Source organism: Penicillium digitatum, chromosome 3 (genome assembly GCF_016767815.1).
Source record: "Penicillium digitatum chromosome 3, complete sequence".
Lineage (NCBI taxonomy): Eukaryota > Fungi > Ascomycota > Eurotiomycetes > Eurotiales > Aspergillaceae > Penicillium > Penicillium digitatum.
In genome coordinates, this window is record NC_089386.1 from 2,823,166 (window position 1) to 2,841,041 (window position 17,876).

A 17,876-nucleotide genomic window follows, 5' to 3' on the forward strand; every position below is an offset into this window, starting at 1 on the left:
CAAAAAAATCTCCAAATAAACTAAGAAACCCGGGGGGAGACGCGGACCGGCGCCGATGGAAGACGGGCGAGGGGAAAGAGTCGAAGATTGAAAGGACGTTAATGTCCTAAATAGATCGTGTGGATCTTGAAGAGAAGGGGAGAGAAGATGTTGTTCTTCGAGAGGAGGGGGATTTTTTTCGATTTTCCCGACTTCTCGGGAGGCGGTCGCCCCGCAGCTAATCAGAGGCCGCACACACGGATTTTCGAACTATGAGCCATGGGCAACTATGGGCTTGGGTAACACTTGGGGTTGAGCTATGTATTCCAAGGGTGCTTTATTACCTAAAGTTGATTTTCACCTGGGATAAATATTGAAATCTATGTAATTTGATAGTTTCATGTTCATTTCTTCGTCTTGCTTTGCTAGCATGTTGTGGATTCTCCATCAGTTGTAGAGGTCCATGACTACCCAATGGGGCCCCCTTAAGGATTGGGTATCTTCACATGTAGAGAGAAGCCGCGAAGATGACATCGCGCTTGATTAACTCCTGAGCTTGCTGCATCTTCGTGTGAAGTGACGGGTCGCCGACCAGTTTGGCTGCATTCTTCACTTCACGACAAGTCTCGTCCAGTCGGGTGATCACCCGAACAATAGTGCCCTCCATCACGTCAGTGAGATCCGTGATGCGGTTGAAAGACATTCCTTTGGCCCACTCGTAAACAACTTCGGCGAGACCGAAGCGTGGCTTGCTGGCAAAGTCGTTGGAATCTTCACTAGACTGAATGACCTGGTGCAAAATCTGGAAATCATTCACTTTCTCGGCAATACGAATGATCTCCTTCTGACCCTTCTCCAGACGAGGTGTGAGGGTGGGGGTGCTATCTGTCTTCTCCTGGAACACAAATGCAGAGAGGAGTGCAACAATCTCCTCCGGTTCATATTCAGCAAGAACGTTCTCAAGAACCAATTCAGTCAGCACCAGCTCGTCGGCAGAGTGAATCTCGCATGCCACCTTGCCCTTCAACTGTACACGCGATTGTTCGTCAACAAAGCCGAGCTCCCTCAGCACGTGGATGCGCTGCTCATAATCAGGAAGTAGTTGAAGGTTTTGGTCGGACATCAGTTGCTTCAGCTCCGAGATGTTTTCTTTGACCTGCCACTCGTCGTGTTGCATTTCGAACTATACGACATTAGTACGGGGTTTAGATGAATAAAGATGAGATACCCACATGGTTCACGAAATCAGGGCATTGTAGGCAGTGACATGACTGAGCAATCTCTGCCTGAATTTGTCGTTTGTCGAGAATATCGCGGATTTCCATCTCCTTGATGCGTTGCCAATCGACTTCGTCCCAGGTCGTATCGATCCACGAGTTGGTGAACTGACACAGTTCCCTTTCGGCCCACTTGATGGACTCTGTTCCCGAATTAGTGTTTTCTGATAACAGAAATGCAAGGATAAGCCAATGTGCTCTTACCTTTCTTAATGTTCAGATACCACATAGGCTTTGTAATCTTAACTTGGGTGTTTGTCACACACTCGAGATCGGATAATGGGATCTTGCATACTCGAAGACTCATGTCATCGACGCGATTAGGTAGCGATTCGAAGCAGGGTCGGAACATAGGCAAGAATGGAAGAATGTCGGTGGGGTGTCGTTTGCTACTGATGGTTCCGATCTCAAGAACCTGAATACAAGGCATGGTCCCTACAACTCCTGCGGAAACTCCATCGCGCGTGATGACACCCGCAGTGCGTAGTCCGTCCTATCGATGATGTTAGCAGTTTGCCGATACGTTACGTACTATCGTAACAGAATATGTAAGCTCACCTTGCGGTACACAACCAACCTCTTCGTTGTGAAAAGACGTTTGCCTACAGGGGATGACAACAGTTCGGCGTGGAATTCGGCTGTGAGTTTTCGATATTCCATAGCGGCGTTATGACAGGTCATCAAATCCAGGTCACAGATTTCACAAGGTGGCCGTTTGATTTTCGCAAGACTGGCCTCAGATACCTCAACTTGCTTTTCGTGTTGCGGCAAGAGAGCTTGTGTTGCGTTTTCACTGAAACTCCGCTTAATCATTTCCTCAATTTTCAGGGCTTCCACACGCAACAGATTTAGTATCATGTTGTATGTGAGTCGGAATTGAGACCTGAGCTTAGTTGGATCTCCAAGAATCATCTGTTTCAGTGAGGCAGCAGATGGGGCCTCGTCTTTCCCGCTGTTTGTCACGATAACATACCCCACCGTGTCAAGACCTCTACGACCAGCACGTCCCGCCATTTGCGTATATTCGCCGGGAAGGAGATCACGGAAGCTTTTGCCGTCGTGTTTGCGGAACCCAGAAAATACCACTGTTCGGGTGGGAAGATTCAACCCCATCGCGAAGGTTTCTGTGGCGAACAGAACCTTGACCAGAGACCTAGCGAAAAGAATCTCAACAACTTCCTTCATGATGGGCAGGAGACCGCCATGGTGTACAGCAATTCCTCTGCTGAGCAACTCGCGAAGGCGAAGAATTTGCGGTAGCGTGCGGTCCTCAGGCTTCAATCGGGTGAGTGACTTCTCAATAAACATATGTGTCAAACTCTTCTCATTGGCATTGCTGAAGTCTTGGTTTGATAGTGAATCCGCGTTCTCCTCGCATCGCTTCTTGGAGAAAACGAAGACGCATCCCGGCAGTAAGTCTTCTTGGCGAAGATGGGAAACAAGATGCACCCAAGTGTTCTTGTCCTGGGCCGCACTTGTACGACCACCGCCACGGCCTGTGCGAGCAATGTTTCCCGTTCCTCGGTTGGAATACTGTCCGCCGCTCTGTCCGCGACCTCGTTGTGGACCTCCACGTTGCGGACCTCCACGCTGTGGGCCACCGCGACCACCTCTGATATTCGCTGGCTGACCACGTCCCCGGCCCTGAGTGGCTGGTGCTTTAGCTTGCGCCGACTGTGCCTGGGCTTCAGCCTCCTTCTTAGCCTTGGCCTTGTCTTTGCCGGACAGAATATCATCGGCTTCCTTCCAGCCACTCTCAAGGAATCTTTTGTTGGAGTCGACGATCTTGTGCTTGCTCTTCCCGGCCCAGAGATAGTGCTCCAGAGGGACAGGTCGCTTGTGAGTTGAAATCACGTAAATGTCCTTCTTCTTTGTGCGGCCTACCCAGGATGCGAACTCGCGGGTATTGGGCACAGTGGCAGAGAGAAGAATCAATGTAACATGCTCTGGAAGCATAATAATGACTTCTTCCCATACCACACCTCGTTCGAGGTCGTTCACATAATGCACCTCGTCGAAAATGACGAATTCAACGTCCCGGATGAGATCAGCGCCTCGGTACAGCATACTTCGCAAGATCTCAGTAGTCATGATGAGACAGCTGGCTTCTGGGTTGATTTGAACGTCACCTGTCAAAATACCGACATCGTCGAATTCTGTTCTGAAATCACGGTATTTTTGGTTGCTCAGAGCTTTGATGGGAGACGTATAGATGGCTTTGGTCATGTGTTTAGCAGCCAAGGCAATTGCATATTCAGCCACAACTGTCTTGCCTGCCGAGGTATGAGCCGCAACAAACACCGAATCGCCGTTCTCAAGGTGGTAAACAGCCTCCTTCTGGAAGGTGTCGAGCTCGAACGGCCACTCTCTGGCCATGTCTGGAACCAATTCATTGAAGTTCGGAATTTCCTTGTTGATGTCGACTACGTGAGCCCATTCTTTACCCTTTTGTTTGTGAGCACCTGCGAGCAACTGGCCACGCGGTTCCAATGCCGGGAACTCAACCGGTAGCAAAGCGTCGATATCTTCTTCATCTTCGTCGTCGCTGACAACATCAAGCTCGTCCTTTGCTCCTGTATCCACATCCGCAGCATCCTCGGGTTGATCCACATTCAGGTCGCTTTCCTCTTGAAGAAGGGCGGCCTCGACTTCTTGGGCACTTTCGGTAGCATCTTTGGATTCAGCTTCATCGAACTCGACACCATGATCAAAGCCGGGGGGTGTGGTCAGAAGACCTCCCTCGGTGCCAAAGTTAATGATGCGATCGAGCCCAGATTGTTTCCCGTTGCTAGATTGTTCTGTGACCTGAGCATCAGCCTCCATTGCTGCCAAGGCCTCTATAGCATCTAGTCCCCCGGGAGCGAATGGAAAGAAACCCGCGGCGCCTCTTACAAACTCGGCACGGCCAGCAGGTCGGCGGAGAAGTGATGTCGAGTTTTTGGCTGTTGCGCTTGCAGCGGGAACTGTGACCTCTTGATATCCAGTAACGCGTCCTTCCAATCCCTCTCGTGTGAAACGAGTCACTGTCCGTGTTTGTGTTGGGGCGAGTTCGAAGAGGTCTGCGTAATCTGTCGAGACATCCCATCGCCTGCCAAAGCCGTTAACAGATGCACCGCAAAGGAAAAAAAGATGCTTACCTTTGGAGAGAATTCAACCATTTATTGCTGAATTTGTCCGATGGGGTCAGAAACTCATTTTCAAGCTCTGTTAGCAACTCTTGGGCACTCTGAGAAGCTTGCTTCCGAGCTTGAAAGTTCTCGATCTTGCCATTTGCTTCATCTGCAAGACGAGCATCGAAGGTCGTGGGGTCGAATTGTTTACCCTCTAAGTGTAATTTCTCCATTGGAGAATCCAGCGAGTCGGCCATGGTGTTACTCCGTGTATGGAGAGTCAACCGGTGAGTGAAATTGTGTCGACGTACGACTCGGCAGTAGCCCAACTTCAAGTCCTGGTGGAGAACCTGAAGAACTTGTTCTCTAATATCAAAAAGAACAAATGTAGCGTAGAAGTTGAACGTGCGAGTGAGTCTCAGGAATGTTTCGATGTAATTGTTAGGCAATCACTTAACAAAGCTGCTTTCGCAAACTTCTCCGAGCGACACTCAAGGCGGTCCAACAAGGCAGTATATATGACGTCGATGTGGGGTTTCACCGAGTTATACCGAAGCGTAGCTCTACAGTCTTCTGTACTTACACGCCTTCCTCTCTATATTTTCAATGATAATCGGCCACATTTGCGGCATTGCCATGTTATCTGGGCATGCCTTTTAGCTTGTCTTATAGAACGGCCTTTTTCACCTTTTTAAAATTTTCGACAGAAGAGAGTCGAGAAAGGCTTAGCTTGTGAAATTCTTCTTTCAAAAAACACCGCGAAAGAAATCTAAAATCTACAAAAAAGACACAAAAAGACCTCGCAGCGCTAGCTTTCGTATATAAATCCCTAGGAACTATCGTCATGGGCAGGACGCATCAGACAGAGGAGGAGATGAGCCCAAGGCTCCAAGGCCTTAACAAGTCAAGTTTTTAAGAAGCCAGAAAGGCCAGTGCAATCAAAGTCCTCCCTGCACTCCCATTAATGCACATAGCTTGTAAATCTGCAATCTTGGTCAGAAGATGCTTTATTAGACAGCAGAAACAGGTTTGATAGCCAAGCAAGCCGACAATAGTAAGTCATAGTACTAACTATCTGGAGATTTGAAGCTGTATTCCTGCCAGTATCAAGGAGCATCTTGAGAGAGATGCTTTCCATAACTTGAACAAGAGTCTACCTGTTTCCAACATTTTTACGACCTTCAAGGCCGAAAGTGTCGAGCATTCAAAAATGCCACAGCGGAGAGACACCAGCACATGATGTACCAAATTGCCGACAATATGGAGCAACTATTAACCATTTTACATGCCATGAAACATCGGGCAAGGACTAGGGCACCTTGGAATGGAGGATCACGTAATTTGGTGTCATCTGTCTTGATGTTTATCCTTAATTCCCATGTCCTCACTGTCGTTTTGAGATGCATCCAGGTTATTTGTCCCGTAACACATGCTGCCACAGTAAAGTGGCATGTTTGTGGCCACTGGAGCTATAATAGTGGGAGCAATTACAGAATCGTATATACGTACCGAATGGATCAATATTAAAATGCATCTTAAGCTCGGAGTGTAGGGCGAGAGCCTGAATATCACTTTCCGAAAAGTATAGATATTTCTCCAAGTCTACTTTTTTTTGGCCACTACTTCAGCCTGCTTCGATAGTATCCAAAGTTTTTTTTTTTCAGTGCAAGATTCTGTAAAGGCTTTTCTTGAATGAAACCCCATGAAGTAGTAGAGTATAGATAGATAGTATGTGTGTCCTTGCATTTAAAATGGATAAGCGGAGTTGGGCCACAGTGCCAGTTATTTAAAACAGGATCCTTAGTTCCTGTTCGAGGTATGAAGAGATTAAATTTGATACTAATATATTGTCAGAGGCTAGACGCCTTTTCCATGTAAGTACATTGTCATGTGAAGCTAGGCAAGATTATCCTGAAATTGTGAGATCTACGTGACGGCCATTGAGCCCCGGGATGGCCTTTCAGCCAGCAGTAGTACAGTGACCTCTTGAAGTGAATTGATAGAAATATGCAGAACGGAATACATCGTATCGTCTTCTAAGATATAAGAATTCAACTAATCAACTGCACCGGCCACATTGCTTCAGTAGCATGCCCTATGCCAAGATGTAGAAACTCGAAAATGCTACTGTGGGAGCCCTGACACAGATTCAATTGTCTTAAATGCCTAGAATAACCGGATTGATGTTTTGTTGGACCAGTCAGAGCCAGCGAAATTAGACCTTAATCATCTGCTGCGGTGAAAACTGTTCACTATGGAAATTATAGTTTCACAAATTCAGCGTTTCATCCACTGTCTAAGATTTTGGGATGTACCTTTTCTAACCTCTAATAACTAGTCTTCGTCTGATCCATAATCTGTCTCAAAATCAATTGCTCCTCATCTGCATCAAAAATTTCTCGACAGTCAAACAAATTGTGCAAAGAAAGTGCCAGCTCAACAATCACCGAAGGTACGCTTGCATCAGATCCAGACCATTGACAACTTCGGTACTTGACCAAACATTCGCATGCCGAACGTATCGTCTCTTCTGCCATCAATTTTGAGGGATGGTCTTCCCCAGCAGTGGAAGCATGAGCCTAGGGCATGCAGAAGGTATACCATTCAGAACACCGGCGCGGGTCAAAGTCATCATTCCTATGATGATAGCTAGCATTATCGATTACTTCGATGTACTAAGTCAGAATTTCCAAATGGCAGAGAAGGGTTATGTAACGGATGCGGACCGGGAAGAAGGAGAATGTCTAGCGATGGCAATTCCGAGATAGATGTCTTTCAAGAACATTTGAAATTAGCAACTCTTTTTGGATCCGATTACCTGGCTGGTGACCTACAGTAGGCTAAGTTCGGACACCGCTGGTCATTGTTACCAGCTTTTTGCCATCACCAGCCAGGTCCAGAAGTTGGACTAGATCGCTTATCAAAAACCTGACCTGCAAGGGTCATGAATGGGTGGGTTGCGCCATATCTCCAGTTGAGAGCTCATTAAGGGAAAGCCCGGTAACTAAGAATAGACATATCTCTATTTGTCTGTAGCGATGACACCATTTTACGGCCGCATGGGCTGATGGTCCAGCGTTGGAACGCTTCGACTTCGTTTGCTTCCCCAATACTCATTATTCCACCACTCTTTTGGCTAATTTTCTAATGAATTAATAGCCCGCTCTAAATTTCTTTCCTCGTCAATGATAGTTCACGCACCTACGTTAATTAGCTCAGTGAGCGACTCAATCATGGTCTCCCGCTACCTTGGGTGCAGGTTTCCTTGTATTCGACTGGGTGGATGTGATAGATTTCGCCGGGCCTCTAGAAAATTTCTCGCATTCAATCCCAGAGTAGATTACATATCGCCCGACATGGCCTTCGATCCACCACTATCGGCCCTTCCAACGTCATTTCGATCAGTGCAGTCGTCAAAACATCCCTCGGATATCTCCATAGCATACGCGCGGTCCAAGCTAGTTGAATTCGACATTCTAGTGATTCCTGGCGGATCCTCACCCATGGGTTTCTCTCTCTTTGAAAGCAACTCAGAAGTTCTATAGATCGTGAGGGAGTTTGGACACCTATCATGCAAATGTGCAGAACAACCAAGAACCATTCCTTCTATCTGCACTGGAGATATCTTTCTAGGAGTATCTAGGTCGATGAGTGGGTTCAACGTAACTACCTACCGTCTATTCTTTGGTGACTTCTGAGCAATCTGGGAGAGGCAGGGCAAGACCCAGGCAGTGCAAGCTAGAAATGTGGATGGCGAGCTTAGAAAGAATGGGCTCCGGGTGATCATGGAGGTGAAGTCTCTTCTGTCCTGGATCCAGCGTATAATTTTACTTCTGAATCGTTGTCTCCCAAAATGGTCTCGTTTGCGGCCAAGATGCCTGGATTCTCATGGAGCTCGCTTGGAATATGAGATGGTGCGTACGGAAGATGCTCGAAGTTGAGCTGACGTCTAGTTGTTTGTGCGTAGGAGACTTCCATGCTCAGATCGGTAGATAGATAGCCTCTACTCTTCCTCGCGTATCCATGGGGGTTTCTAGAGCCTCCGTCCTAATAGTTCTATCTAGCTCTCTCTCTGTCCTCAAAACAAAGACGGGAAAGACGGCAATCCCCACTGAGGACTTCTTTTGCAAGTATAATCAAGGTCTCACATTGTCTGAGACCCGAATACGAGGCTTCGTACGGAGATTGCGATCCTCCATCGCGGAAACTGTGCCCTTGATGTTTGTTGTACACACCGCATGGGCCTAACTTAGCCGGCCAAGCTTGACAAGCTCCGAACAGTCATCAACTCCCAAGGTCCCCCAATGCCACCAAGCCGTCTTGGCAGAGAATGCCAAGAGAGGGCAATGAAACTCCTGCTTCTTGGCAGGTTCCTCCCCGGCGCTCAAGGTTTCAGAGGGCGGACTGTCAGCAACACCAGAGGCGAACATAGCAATGGTGAATGCCTCTGTGCCAACTTATCTCAGCCGCAGTAGGCGAGACAAAAAATCAGAAACGGAAAGGGCAGTTGGGAACCTTGAGGAAATGCAACTCTGGTGTCGGCTCTCTCCGACCTAGATGCCATGTTGCTACATAAAATGATGGGACAGGGCTGTTGTTTGCCAGTATGCATTCTATTCTATTGAGCAAAGTTAGCATTGAACATGTCGTCCGAGAAAGATGCTACGGTCTCGGACTCGAGCAGAGCTTCCCCTAGTGAGAAGACAGAGGCCGATGTCCGAGCCACCTCGTCTGGCAGCGAATCTCCTCATGATTCTCGTGTGATAGATGTGCGCGACACCGATGATACAACGTGCTTTTACAACACAAACAAGGACAAGGTCAGACCTTTGACTCCAGAGGCTGAGGGAAGACTGGTCCGCAAGAACTTCTGGTGCCTTCTAAGCCAAACATGGTGGATCTCCTTCCTTATTCACCTTCGACAAGTCGACTCTGTTTCAAGCTAGTACCATGGGTACCTTCAAAGATGTCCATATGTCCAAGAACGAGTACAATGATCTATTTGTCTTGTTCTATGCAGGATATCTCGTCGCTCTTTGGCCAGGTGCTTGGATCTCGCAACGTGTTGGACACAAGCACTTTACTACCGGGTCGCTCTTCCTCTGGGCCCTGTTACTTGGGGTTCACCCTGCAGTCAAGACTGGTAAACAGATGATGGCTGTGCGGTTTTTATTAGGAATGGTTAGTACAACCTCCGCGGCTTTAATTACATGGAGCTAACCTTTGCAGACCGAGTCCCAAATTGTTCCCTCAACCGCCATTCTTCACCAGGCGTTTTTCCCTCCGAAGAAGAGTCCCTGGGTGCAACTCAGCTCCCGCTTATCGTCGTCGGGTTTGGCTTCACTCCAGCTGAGAGTGCCTTATTCAATATTATAAAGCCAATTTGGGGATTCATTCTGATAATCGTGTCTGCGCTGTTGCTTTATAGCACACGTCTCGGCACTGGGTACACATGTGCCATATCCTATATTCCTTGCTTTGTCGGTGGCATCATTGAGGTAAGTGAATGCATCTTTGGCACCTCCATTCTGGCGTATTAATTCTTTCTCAGTTGGCATCTCCGTGGTCAAACAAGGTGGCCCTGGTAGTTGGTAGCCAAATCTCTACATTCAAGCCATCTTACCTTCTCGGTCTCAGTTGGGCTGGAACGACAACAACCGGACACACAAAGAAGCTCTGCCTAATGACTTCTTGTATTGTCGCTGCTTCTGTTGCAAACATGATATCCCCCGAGTTGGTCTTACCTTGAGGCGTTTTTTCGGGAATACAGCACTGACATGATGTATAGGTTCTGGCGATCAAAATACATCCCTCGTTATGTCTTACCTTGGGCCTTAATGACTGCATTCTGGTTGATCTCGCCTGCAATGTGTATCGTCATTCGATTTTACCTAAAACGGGAAAACAAACGCCGAGAGAAGCTCCTCGCCGAAACCGATACGAATTCTGACCAAGACGGAGTAATCCATTTTGGCGGCCAGCTTGTTCACATTGGTGATCGTGACTATGATAAGACCGATCGGGAAAACCTGAAATTTCTGTATCCTCTGTAACTTTAGATCTTGTTTTTCAGAAAGATTAGAAGCTTGGAATTTGTTACACCCACACAATGAAGATGGCATTACGTGAAGCAACTCACTGGTGGGGGAAATATAGGGAAAGAGACTTTCGACTTTGTTGATTGAGCAACTTGTCTATTTAAAAGGGTTGAATTGTTACAAACTAAGATTGCTGGGAAAAAAGGGACGTACTGTTGGCACAGCAGTTTTTTAAAGTCACTATTTCTCATGTCAATGGGCAGTTATTGTTAAACAGCTCTTCGCCTTTTCGTTGTCAAAATTTGCTAGATTTATCTACCTCAATTACAGGTCCACTGCAACCCCCTAAAAGAACGCTATAATGCGACTTCTCTCATTTCGACATCTTAGAACCAGGCTAAAAATCCTAGCACATCCCGCTAATATATACGTACTTCTGAGCGGGCCAAGCATGGCATCGAACACGTGATGCTACGACAATGATGCCTTCATGTTTTTTTTTCACAAGTTCAGACAAGATTGCATTGGCAAAAAGTCAAGTAATGAATGAACTTTTTGTATTTCAATCGGTCATCCAAGAACTGTGGATGTGGCATAGATAAGACAAATGGGATCAAGACAAGATGATGTGCGCCCCTGAGCGCCAGAAGGGTATGTAGCATGATAACGACTCCATATGAGAAAAAGACTAACTTTGGTAGCAGTGCAAGAGCGACTCCTAACAAAAAAAAGCCAATTAGTCCCTTTTGTGCAAAGTGAAGACTGTAGGCCATCCTTGTTTAGCAGCAGATCCGTTGCGCAGAGATAGTTCGGACCTTTGTAAAATCTGGATAATCAGAAGCGAAGAAGAAAAGGAAGAAAAAAGGACTTGGAAATGTGAAAAAAAAAAAACGGAAAGTAAATGAGAAAGTAAATGACGTTACATAGAAAAACCCCTTTAACACCAGTCACAGGTATTCAACGGCAAGAGAAGACGGGAAATGTTTTCCGATCGTGAATGTCCAACGGGAATTCAAAAATCCCTTCCAGCGTTGCGATATACCTGTCAGAGTTAGTTTGATTCCGTACATTTGCTACACACACTCACAATGTGCGTCCATCTGCGCCCCAGCCAACTCCAGCAGTAGAATCTGGCTCCTCGGCGCCGCAGCCACTCGTTAAATTTCGATCGGGAAGGTCATTGATGATGTTTCTGATCCAGCGGGGGGAGTGTGTCTGCTCAAACCCGAGAAGCTGTTGGCGATGCCGCTGTTCCCTTTCAAATGAGCGGTTGTGTACCTCATTGGCAATCTGGCGCTGACGCCGAAGTCTTTCAGCAACGACATTCGCACGAATCTCATATGTGGTGAGGCGTGAATTATCATGTCTTCGTTCCGTTCCGGTTTGTAGTCGTTCGATGCGTTGGGGAATGGAGCTTGATTGCCGAGATCGATGGTTCAGACTATGGATGTCTAGGCTTCGATTAGAAGGTTCAATCGCTTCACTTAAAATGCTAGCTTCGTTGTTGGCCGCTTCAGGGTCGGCACCACTCTGAGATATTACTTCTGACCTGGGCGGTGCAAGGTCTGAATGTGAGGTGGAATAACTTAGGGTGATACCCGATTGGCGATCATGGGAGGACATCGCTTCCGAAGATCGGCTCCCTTGAGATACCACCACCGAGCTCTGGCTTCTTGGATTGGACGCAGTGCGACCCAGTTGGCGATCTCGGGAGACATCAGAAGGATCGTAGCGATGCAGGGGTGAAGTAGGACGATTAGAGTGAATGGTACCATCTGTGGAACCCTGATTTTGCGACCAAGCCACTAGTTGAGGTTGATTGCTTGCCCTAGCCGAGCGTTCTGGTCGTTCAGTGAGTCCTTCTTCCAGCCGCGAGGTCCAGCGTGCCGTGTTTAAAAACTCCATAATCAACCTTTCTCTCTCGGTGAGATCTTGAATTAAGGACTCTCGCAGGGACGAACGCTCCGTTTGCTCTCCGTTCCGTCCAATCGAAAAATCTTCGTGGTCGAGTCTCACTCGTGGTGGCGTCTCCAGAAGATCATCTCCCATTGGGTTCCGTTCGAGATTCTCTGTCGAAAAGTCCGTGTACACTTCCTGCAGTTGCGGATCATCGGAATCTAAATGGAGAATTTGCCTGCGCATAAAATGTTGGCGAACGTCGACCACACCGGCTCTGCCATGGGCCTCCAGCCAAACAAGAAGGTCCCACGGCTCGGGCGAAAAAGCCATGCAACGAACGGCACCACCTTCGGCGCATGATCTTGACGCCGAGAATTGACAAAGAACAGCGGAGTCGTCATCGAAATCACCAAAGTTCTTGTAGATGGTCTCGACGTCGATAATTGTGATGATGCCAGATTGGGATCCGATGGCACACAAGCGGCTGGATGGCGAGAAAGCAACGGTGAAGCAGCACGCATCTTCCGCCCGCAGGCCAAGATTCATCTCCAGACGATTGATAAGCTCCCATTCCCACCCCGTGAGCTTCGCACCGAATTCGGTTGTCCCAGAAGATTCCAAATCGCGAGTAATTTCATAAAAGTAGGCGTGATTCTCATCCCCTACTGCTGTGAGCAGTTTAGAGTCAGGGGAAATCGTCGCATAGTTCATACAAGTGGAATGATGAAGGACCTTCAAGACTTTCTCGCGAGTCAGGGAATATACCGTGACTGTCCGATCATTATTGCTAGTTATGAGTTAGCATAGCCAGCACACACCAATTTCCCGGCCAGAGCCCACCTCAGCACCACGACATCTTCATCCGCTAAATCCTCACTGGCACCATAGAAGCGATGGATGGTCACTGAATTGACAATACTCCCACCGAATCGGTGGAGCTCAACTTCGGGGGATGACCTGCTGCTCCGATACCGGGTTGACGCAGATTCGCCACTGAAATCCCCCGATGTCATGCTTGACTGGTCGAGATCGAGGGGGAATGCACTATCTACATCAGCTTGGAAGGGTGCATCGCCATGGATCTGCATTCCGCGATCGCCGATGCGAATGAATGCACATTCGCCATTTTCTGGACCCCCCACTACTATCCAACCATGTCCAGCGACCAGACAGCGCGGCTCAAATGGGATGACCGCTACAGTCTCGCGTTTTTGTCCCGATATGTGTATTGAATACACGATTCTCTCGACGACGACATAAATGCGATCGGGATCCACAGTACTGATGTAGTTGCGAAGCTGTGTGTGACTAAAAGAAAGCTCTCTTTGGTTAGGTTGCGCACGGAAGATAAGCAGATTAATCAACGAACAAGTTAGGGATCTTGAATGGGAAGAAGCGTCGCTTAGTTGGGAGAATGAGAGCCTCGGTTGGGCGATGTCTAAGACAACGTTAGAGGTCATTCTGAAAGTAGGATGCACCAGGCTTACAAGAGAGTCGAATCTGAGGTCATGGTGGATAGAGAGCTAAGCCAGAGATGACATTGTTCAAGCGGGGAAGTTTGGAAGTCAAGAGATTCGGGGGCCCCCGGTTAGATTCCGTCAACAGTTGGGCACCGGACACTGTGTTTTTTTTTGGTTCTTCTTGACTAAATTTCCTTTTGATAAGTCTGTGCTCTGTAGTGTTCTGAGTCAAACTGCCTAGATGCTTTCATTGGATGACGTAAGGCTTGGGACTGGGACAAAAAGCCGGGGAACTGTAAATTCCAACGAATGCGGTTGGACTGTCACTCCGGAATCGGACTTGGTCATTCATGATGATGCACCCACTACGGAGTACACTAATTGCATAATTTCAGATTCTTTTTGTGGAAATTCATTCTTAGACATTGTGGAAGATCCTCTAAATACTCCATAGTGCACAATATTCACCGTGTTGCCACCGGAGTCACTCCTGGTCTCAACGACCTGGTCCATTGTTCTCCCCCCCCCCCCAAAAGTACATGGATTGTTATCAGCCATCTAGATCAAGGCGGACCTTTTGGCTCTATCTTCAATCTTGTCTCGAATTCAGCCAAATTAGCAAAGGGGAGTTTGCCAACCGGATCACACGACACGTTGAGAGTATGACTAGTTCTCCCATTAGAGATACACGATCGTCGCAACTGCTGTGAAGAAGAAATGCTTATTGCGACGGCTCTTTTGCATGGGGTTTGTTGACTTATCACACGAGGTCGTACACAGTAAACCCTCATCAGAACGATACCGGCAATTATGATCAGAATCCGGTGCTTGAATTGATCCGCCAAAAAAAAATTGGTATATCCAGGGATTTACACGTCCATTCTCAACCAATTGTGACCAACCAAATGTGTAATCCCATAGGTAAATCAGGCCGCTACTCCTGATGGGTTACAGATCATTGAGACACACAGAACGTCAGACTGTCTTTGGTGGGGTGTATTTATATTAGGTCCTAACATTCGATAGGGACCACAAATATCTAATTGGTTGGTCACGTTCTTTAACTGATGTTAACCAATTAAATGCCCCACCGATCGATCTTAACCGCCTAGAAAGTGGTTCTATGAGAGTAACTACTTAGTGCGCTTAAAAAAAGACAAGAAGTTGATTAAAAGCAAGGAAAACAAAAGGGCAAAAGCAGAGCCATGTTAGGAGCTTTGGAAGCCTAAATTCGTATGCAAACCAGGAATACAATGATATGCCATTGAAACTGCCATCTTGATGGGCAAACAGACGACTTGCTATATTGCATGAGATACGCAGTCTTGACTTCCATATTTTCTCCTATTGTGCAGTATATCTTAATCCATCAAAATTAAGCTCAAAATCCTTCAACTTACCCCAACTTTACCATAGCTTCTCACACTATGTCCAAATATATAGCCGCACGCACGGCACCACCAAGGCGGTGAGTTCGGTTACCAAGGAGTCCACTGATGGAAGCTCCCTTCCTGATTGGTCAGATCCCGTGATTCTACCAAGTTCGACGGGCCGAAGCTCTCCGTGCAATTTCTATTTCATTTTCCCCTTCTTTTCGATTCCATCTCTCCATTTCCATCTCTTCAATCCCTTCTTCTGTCCTTTATAACTTCACGATTGAGTCGTTGAAGTTTCTCTTTTTCTCTTTTTATTAATTAATTTATCACAATGCTTCCTCGCACAATCACCCGCGCAGTAAGCTTTCATGTTTCCCCGATGAAAAATCCACGCGTCACAGGTCACTGACTCAGTGTTTCACAGCTCCCGCGCGCTGCTTTCGCTCGCACTCCTGCCTCCAGACTCCCTTCCTCATTCCGGAGATGGAACTCCACAGAGGGTGGTGAGGAGAAGGTTAAGGGCCAGGTCGTCGGTATTGATCTCGGTAAGTTGCTGCGCGATCCGAACATAAACGTCCAATGATGACAGCATTCTAATTTTTTTTAATACAGGTACTACCAACTCAGCCGTCGCTGTTATGGAGGGCAAGTCCCCTAAGATCATTGAGAACGCCGAAGGTACGTGAGAAATTTTCAACTGGGGACAAGCATTCAGAGCTTGGGATCTCGAACCCACAAGACTTTCGCCTGCAGATCAATGGGTTCGAATGGAATCGAAATTAACTTAATTCTTCATTAGGTGCTCGCACTACCCCCTCCGTTGTTGGATTCGCCCAGGATGGCGAGCGCTTGGTCGGCATTGCCGCTAAGCGTCAGGCTGTCGTCAACCCCGAGAACACTCTGTTTGCTACCAAACGTCTGATCGGTCGCAAGTACACCGATGTCGAGGTTCAGCGTGACATTAAGGAGGTTCCCTACAAGATTGTCCAGCACACCAACGGCGACGCCTGGGTTGAGGCTCGTGGCCAGAAGTACTCTCCTTCCCAGGTTGGTGGGTTCATCCTCAACAAGATGAAGGAGACCGCCGAGGCCTACCTCGGCAAGCCCGTCAAGAACGCCGTCGTTACTGTTCCCGCATACTTCAACGACTCCCAGCGTCAGGCTACCAAGGATGCTGGTCAGATTGCAGGCCTGAACGTTCTCCGTGTTGTAAATGAGCCTACCGCCGCTGCTCTTGCCTACGGTATGGAGAAGGAGGCTGATCGTGTCGTCGCTGTCTACGATCTCGGTGGTGGTACCTTCGATATTTCCGTCCTTGAGATCCAGAAGGGTGTCTTCGAGGTCAAGTCCACCAACGGTGACACTCACCTTGGTGGTGAGGACTTCGATATTCACCTCGTCCGCAACATCGTCAGCGAGTTCAAGAAGGAGACCGGTGTCGACCTTACCGGCGACCGTATGGCCATCCAGCGTATCCGTGAGGCCGCCGAGAAGGCCAAGATCGAGCTTTCCTCTTCCCTCCAGACTGAGATCAGTCTTCCCTTTATCACTGCTGGCGCCAACGGTGCCTTGCACATTACCCAGAAGATGACCCGTGCTCAGCTCGAGGCCCTAGTTGACCCCCTCATCAGCCGCACCACTGAGCCCGTCCGCAAGGCCCTGAAGGACGCCAACCTCCAGTCTGGCGACATCCAGGACATCATCCTTGTCGGTGGTATGACCCGCATGCCTAAGGTCACTGAGTCTGTCAAGGCCATCTTCGGCCGCGAGCCCTCAAAGTCCGTCAACCCTGACGAGGCTGTTGCCATTGGTGCCGCTATTCAGGGTGCTGTCCTGGCTGGTGAGGTTACTGACGTTCTCCTGCTCGATGTCACTCCTCTTTCCCTCGGTATTGAGACCCTCGGCGGTGTCTTCACCCGTCTGATCAACCGCAACACTACCATCCCCACCAAGAAGTCCCAGACCTTCTCCACCGCTGCTGACATGCAGACCGCTGTCGAGATCAAGGTCTACCAGGGTGAGCGTGAGCTCGTCCGTGACAACAAGATGCTCGGTAACTTCCAGCTTGTTGGCATTCCTCCCGCTCACCGCGGTGTTCCCCAGATTGAGGTCACTTTCGACATCGACGCTGACTCCATCGTTCACGTCAACGCTAAGGACAAGTCTACCAACAAGGATCAGTCCATCACCATTGCCTCCGGTTCCGGTCTTTCTGACGCCGAGATCCAATCCATGGTCGAGGAGTCGGAGAAGTACGCTGAGACAGATAAGGAGCGCAAGGCTGCCATTGAGGCCGCCAACCGCGCTGACAGCGTCCTGAACGATACTGAGAAGGCCCTCAAGGACTTTGAGGACCGTCTTGACAAGGCCGAAGCCGAGACTATCAAGGAGAAGATTGCCACTCTCCGCGAGTTTGTTGTCAAGAGCCAGTCTGGCGAGAGCACCACTACTGCTGAGGAGCTCAAGGCCAAGGTCGACGACCTCCAGACTGCTAGCTTGACCCTCTTCGACAAGATGCACAAGGCCAACAACGAGCAGCAGCAACAGCAGCAGCCCGGTGCTGAGCAGCAGGGTGAGAACAAGCAGTAAATGTTTTTCCATCCATAACTGCCACACTTGAACCGCAGATGGTTCCTGTATTTCTCTCCCAATTTCTTTTCTTTTCGTTTTTCCTTTTTTAGTTCAGTGACTCCCTGTTGTTGTTATTTTGGCATCTCCTTTTCCTCGCATTTACGTG

General features: G+C 48.2%; 4 protein-coding genes across 4 annotated transcripts; 2 read left to right on the forward strand and 2 right to left on the reverse strand.

Moving 5' to 3' along the window:
* Positions 1-481: 481 nt before the first annotated feature.
* Positions 482-4,623, reverse strand: Pdw03_8555 (DEAD/DEAH box RNA helicase (Ski2), putative; the record flags this gene model as incomplete). The annotated part of the gene is made up of 5 exons (XM_014678207.1): positions 482-1,162; positions 1,212-1,399; positions 1,461-1,749; positions 1,815-4,344; positions 4,394-4,623. The coding sequence occupies 5 exons, from the start codon at positions 4,621-4,623 to the stop codon at positions 482-484; spliced, it is 3,918 nt and encodes a 1,305-aa protein (XP_014533693.1).
* Positions 4,624-9,009: 4,386 nt separating this feature from the next.
* Positions 9,010-10,419, forward strand: Pdw03_8556 (Major facilitator superfamily domain, general substrate transporter; the record flags this gene model as incomplete). The annotated part of the gene is made up of 6 exons (XM_014678209.2): positions 9,010-9,239; positions 9,313-9,547; positions 9,596-9,690; positions 9,795-9,864; positions 9,918-10,099; positions 10,155-10,419. 6 exons carry the CDS (start codon positions 9,010-9,012, stop codon positions 10,417-10,419), a joined length of 1,077 nt encoding a protein of 358 aa, XP_014533695.2.
* Positions 10,420-11,361: 942 nt separating this feature from the next.
* On the reverse strand, positions 11,362-13,813 carry Pdw03_8557 (WD40/YVTN repeat-like-containing domain; the record flags this gene model as incomplete). The annotated part of the gene is made up of 6 exons (XM_066102001.1): positions 11,362-11,446; positions 11,492-11,619; positions 11,683-13,090; positions 13,144-13,611; positions 13,673-13,741; positions 13,791-13,813. 6 exons carry the CDS (start codon positions 13,811-13,813, stop codon positions 11,362-11,364), a joined length of 2,181 nt encoding a protein of 726 aa, XP_065957084.1.
* A 1,657-nt stretch (positions 13,814-15,470) lies between these two features.
* Positions 15,471-17,728, forward strand: Pdw03_8558 (Mitochondrial Hsp70 chaperone (Ssc70), putative; the record flags this gene model as incomplete). Its single annotated transcript, XM_014678211.1, has 4 exons — positions 15,471-15,497; positions 15,564-15,684; positions 15,752-15,817; positions 15,939-17,728. The coding sequence occupies 4 exons, from the start codon at positions 15,471-15,473 to the stop codon at positions 17,726-17,728; spliced, it is 2,004 nt and encodes a 667-aa protein (XP_014533697.1).
* Positions 17,729-17,876: the final 148 nt, after the last annotated feature.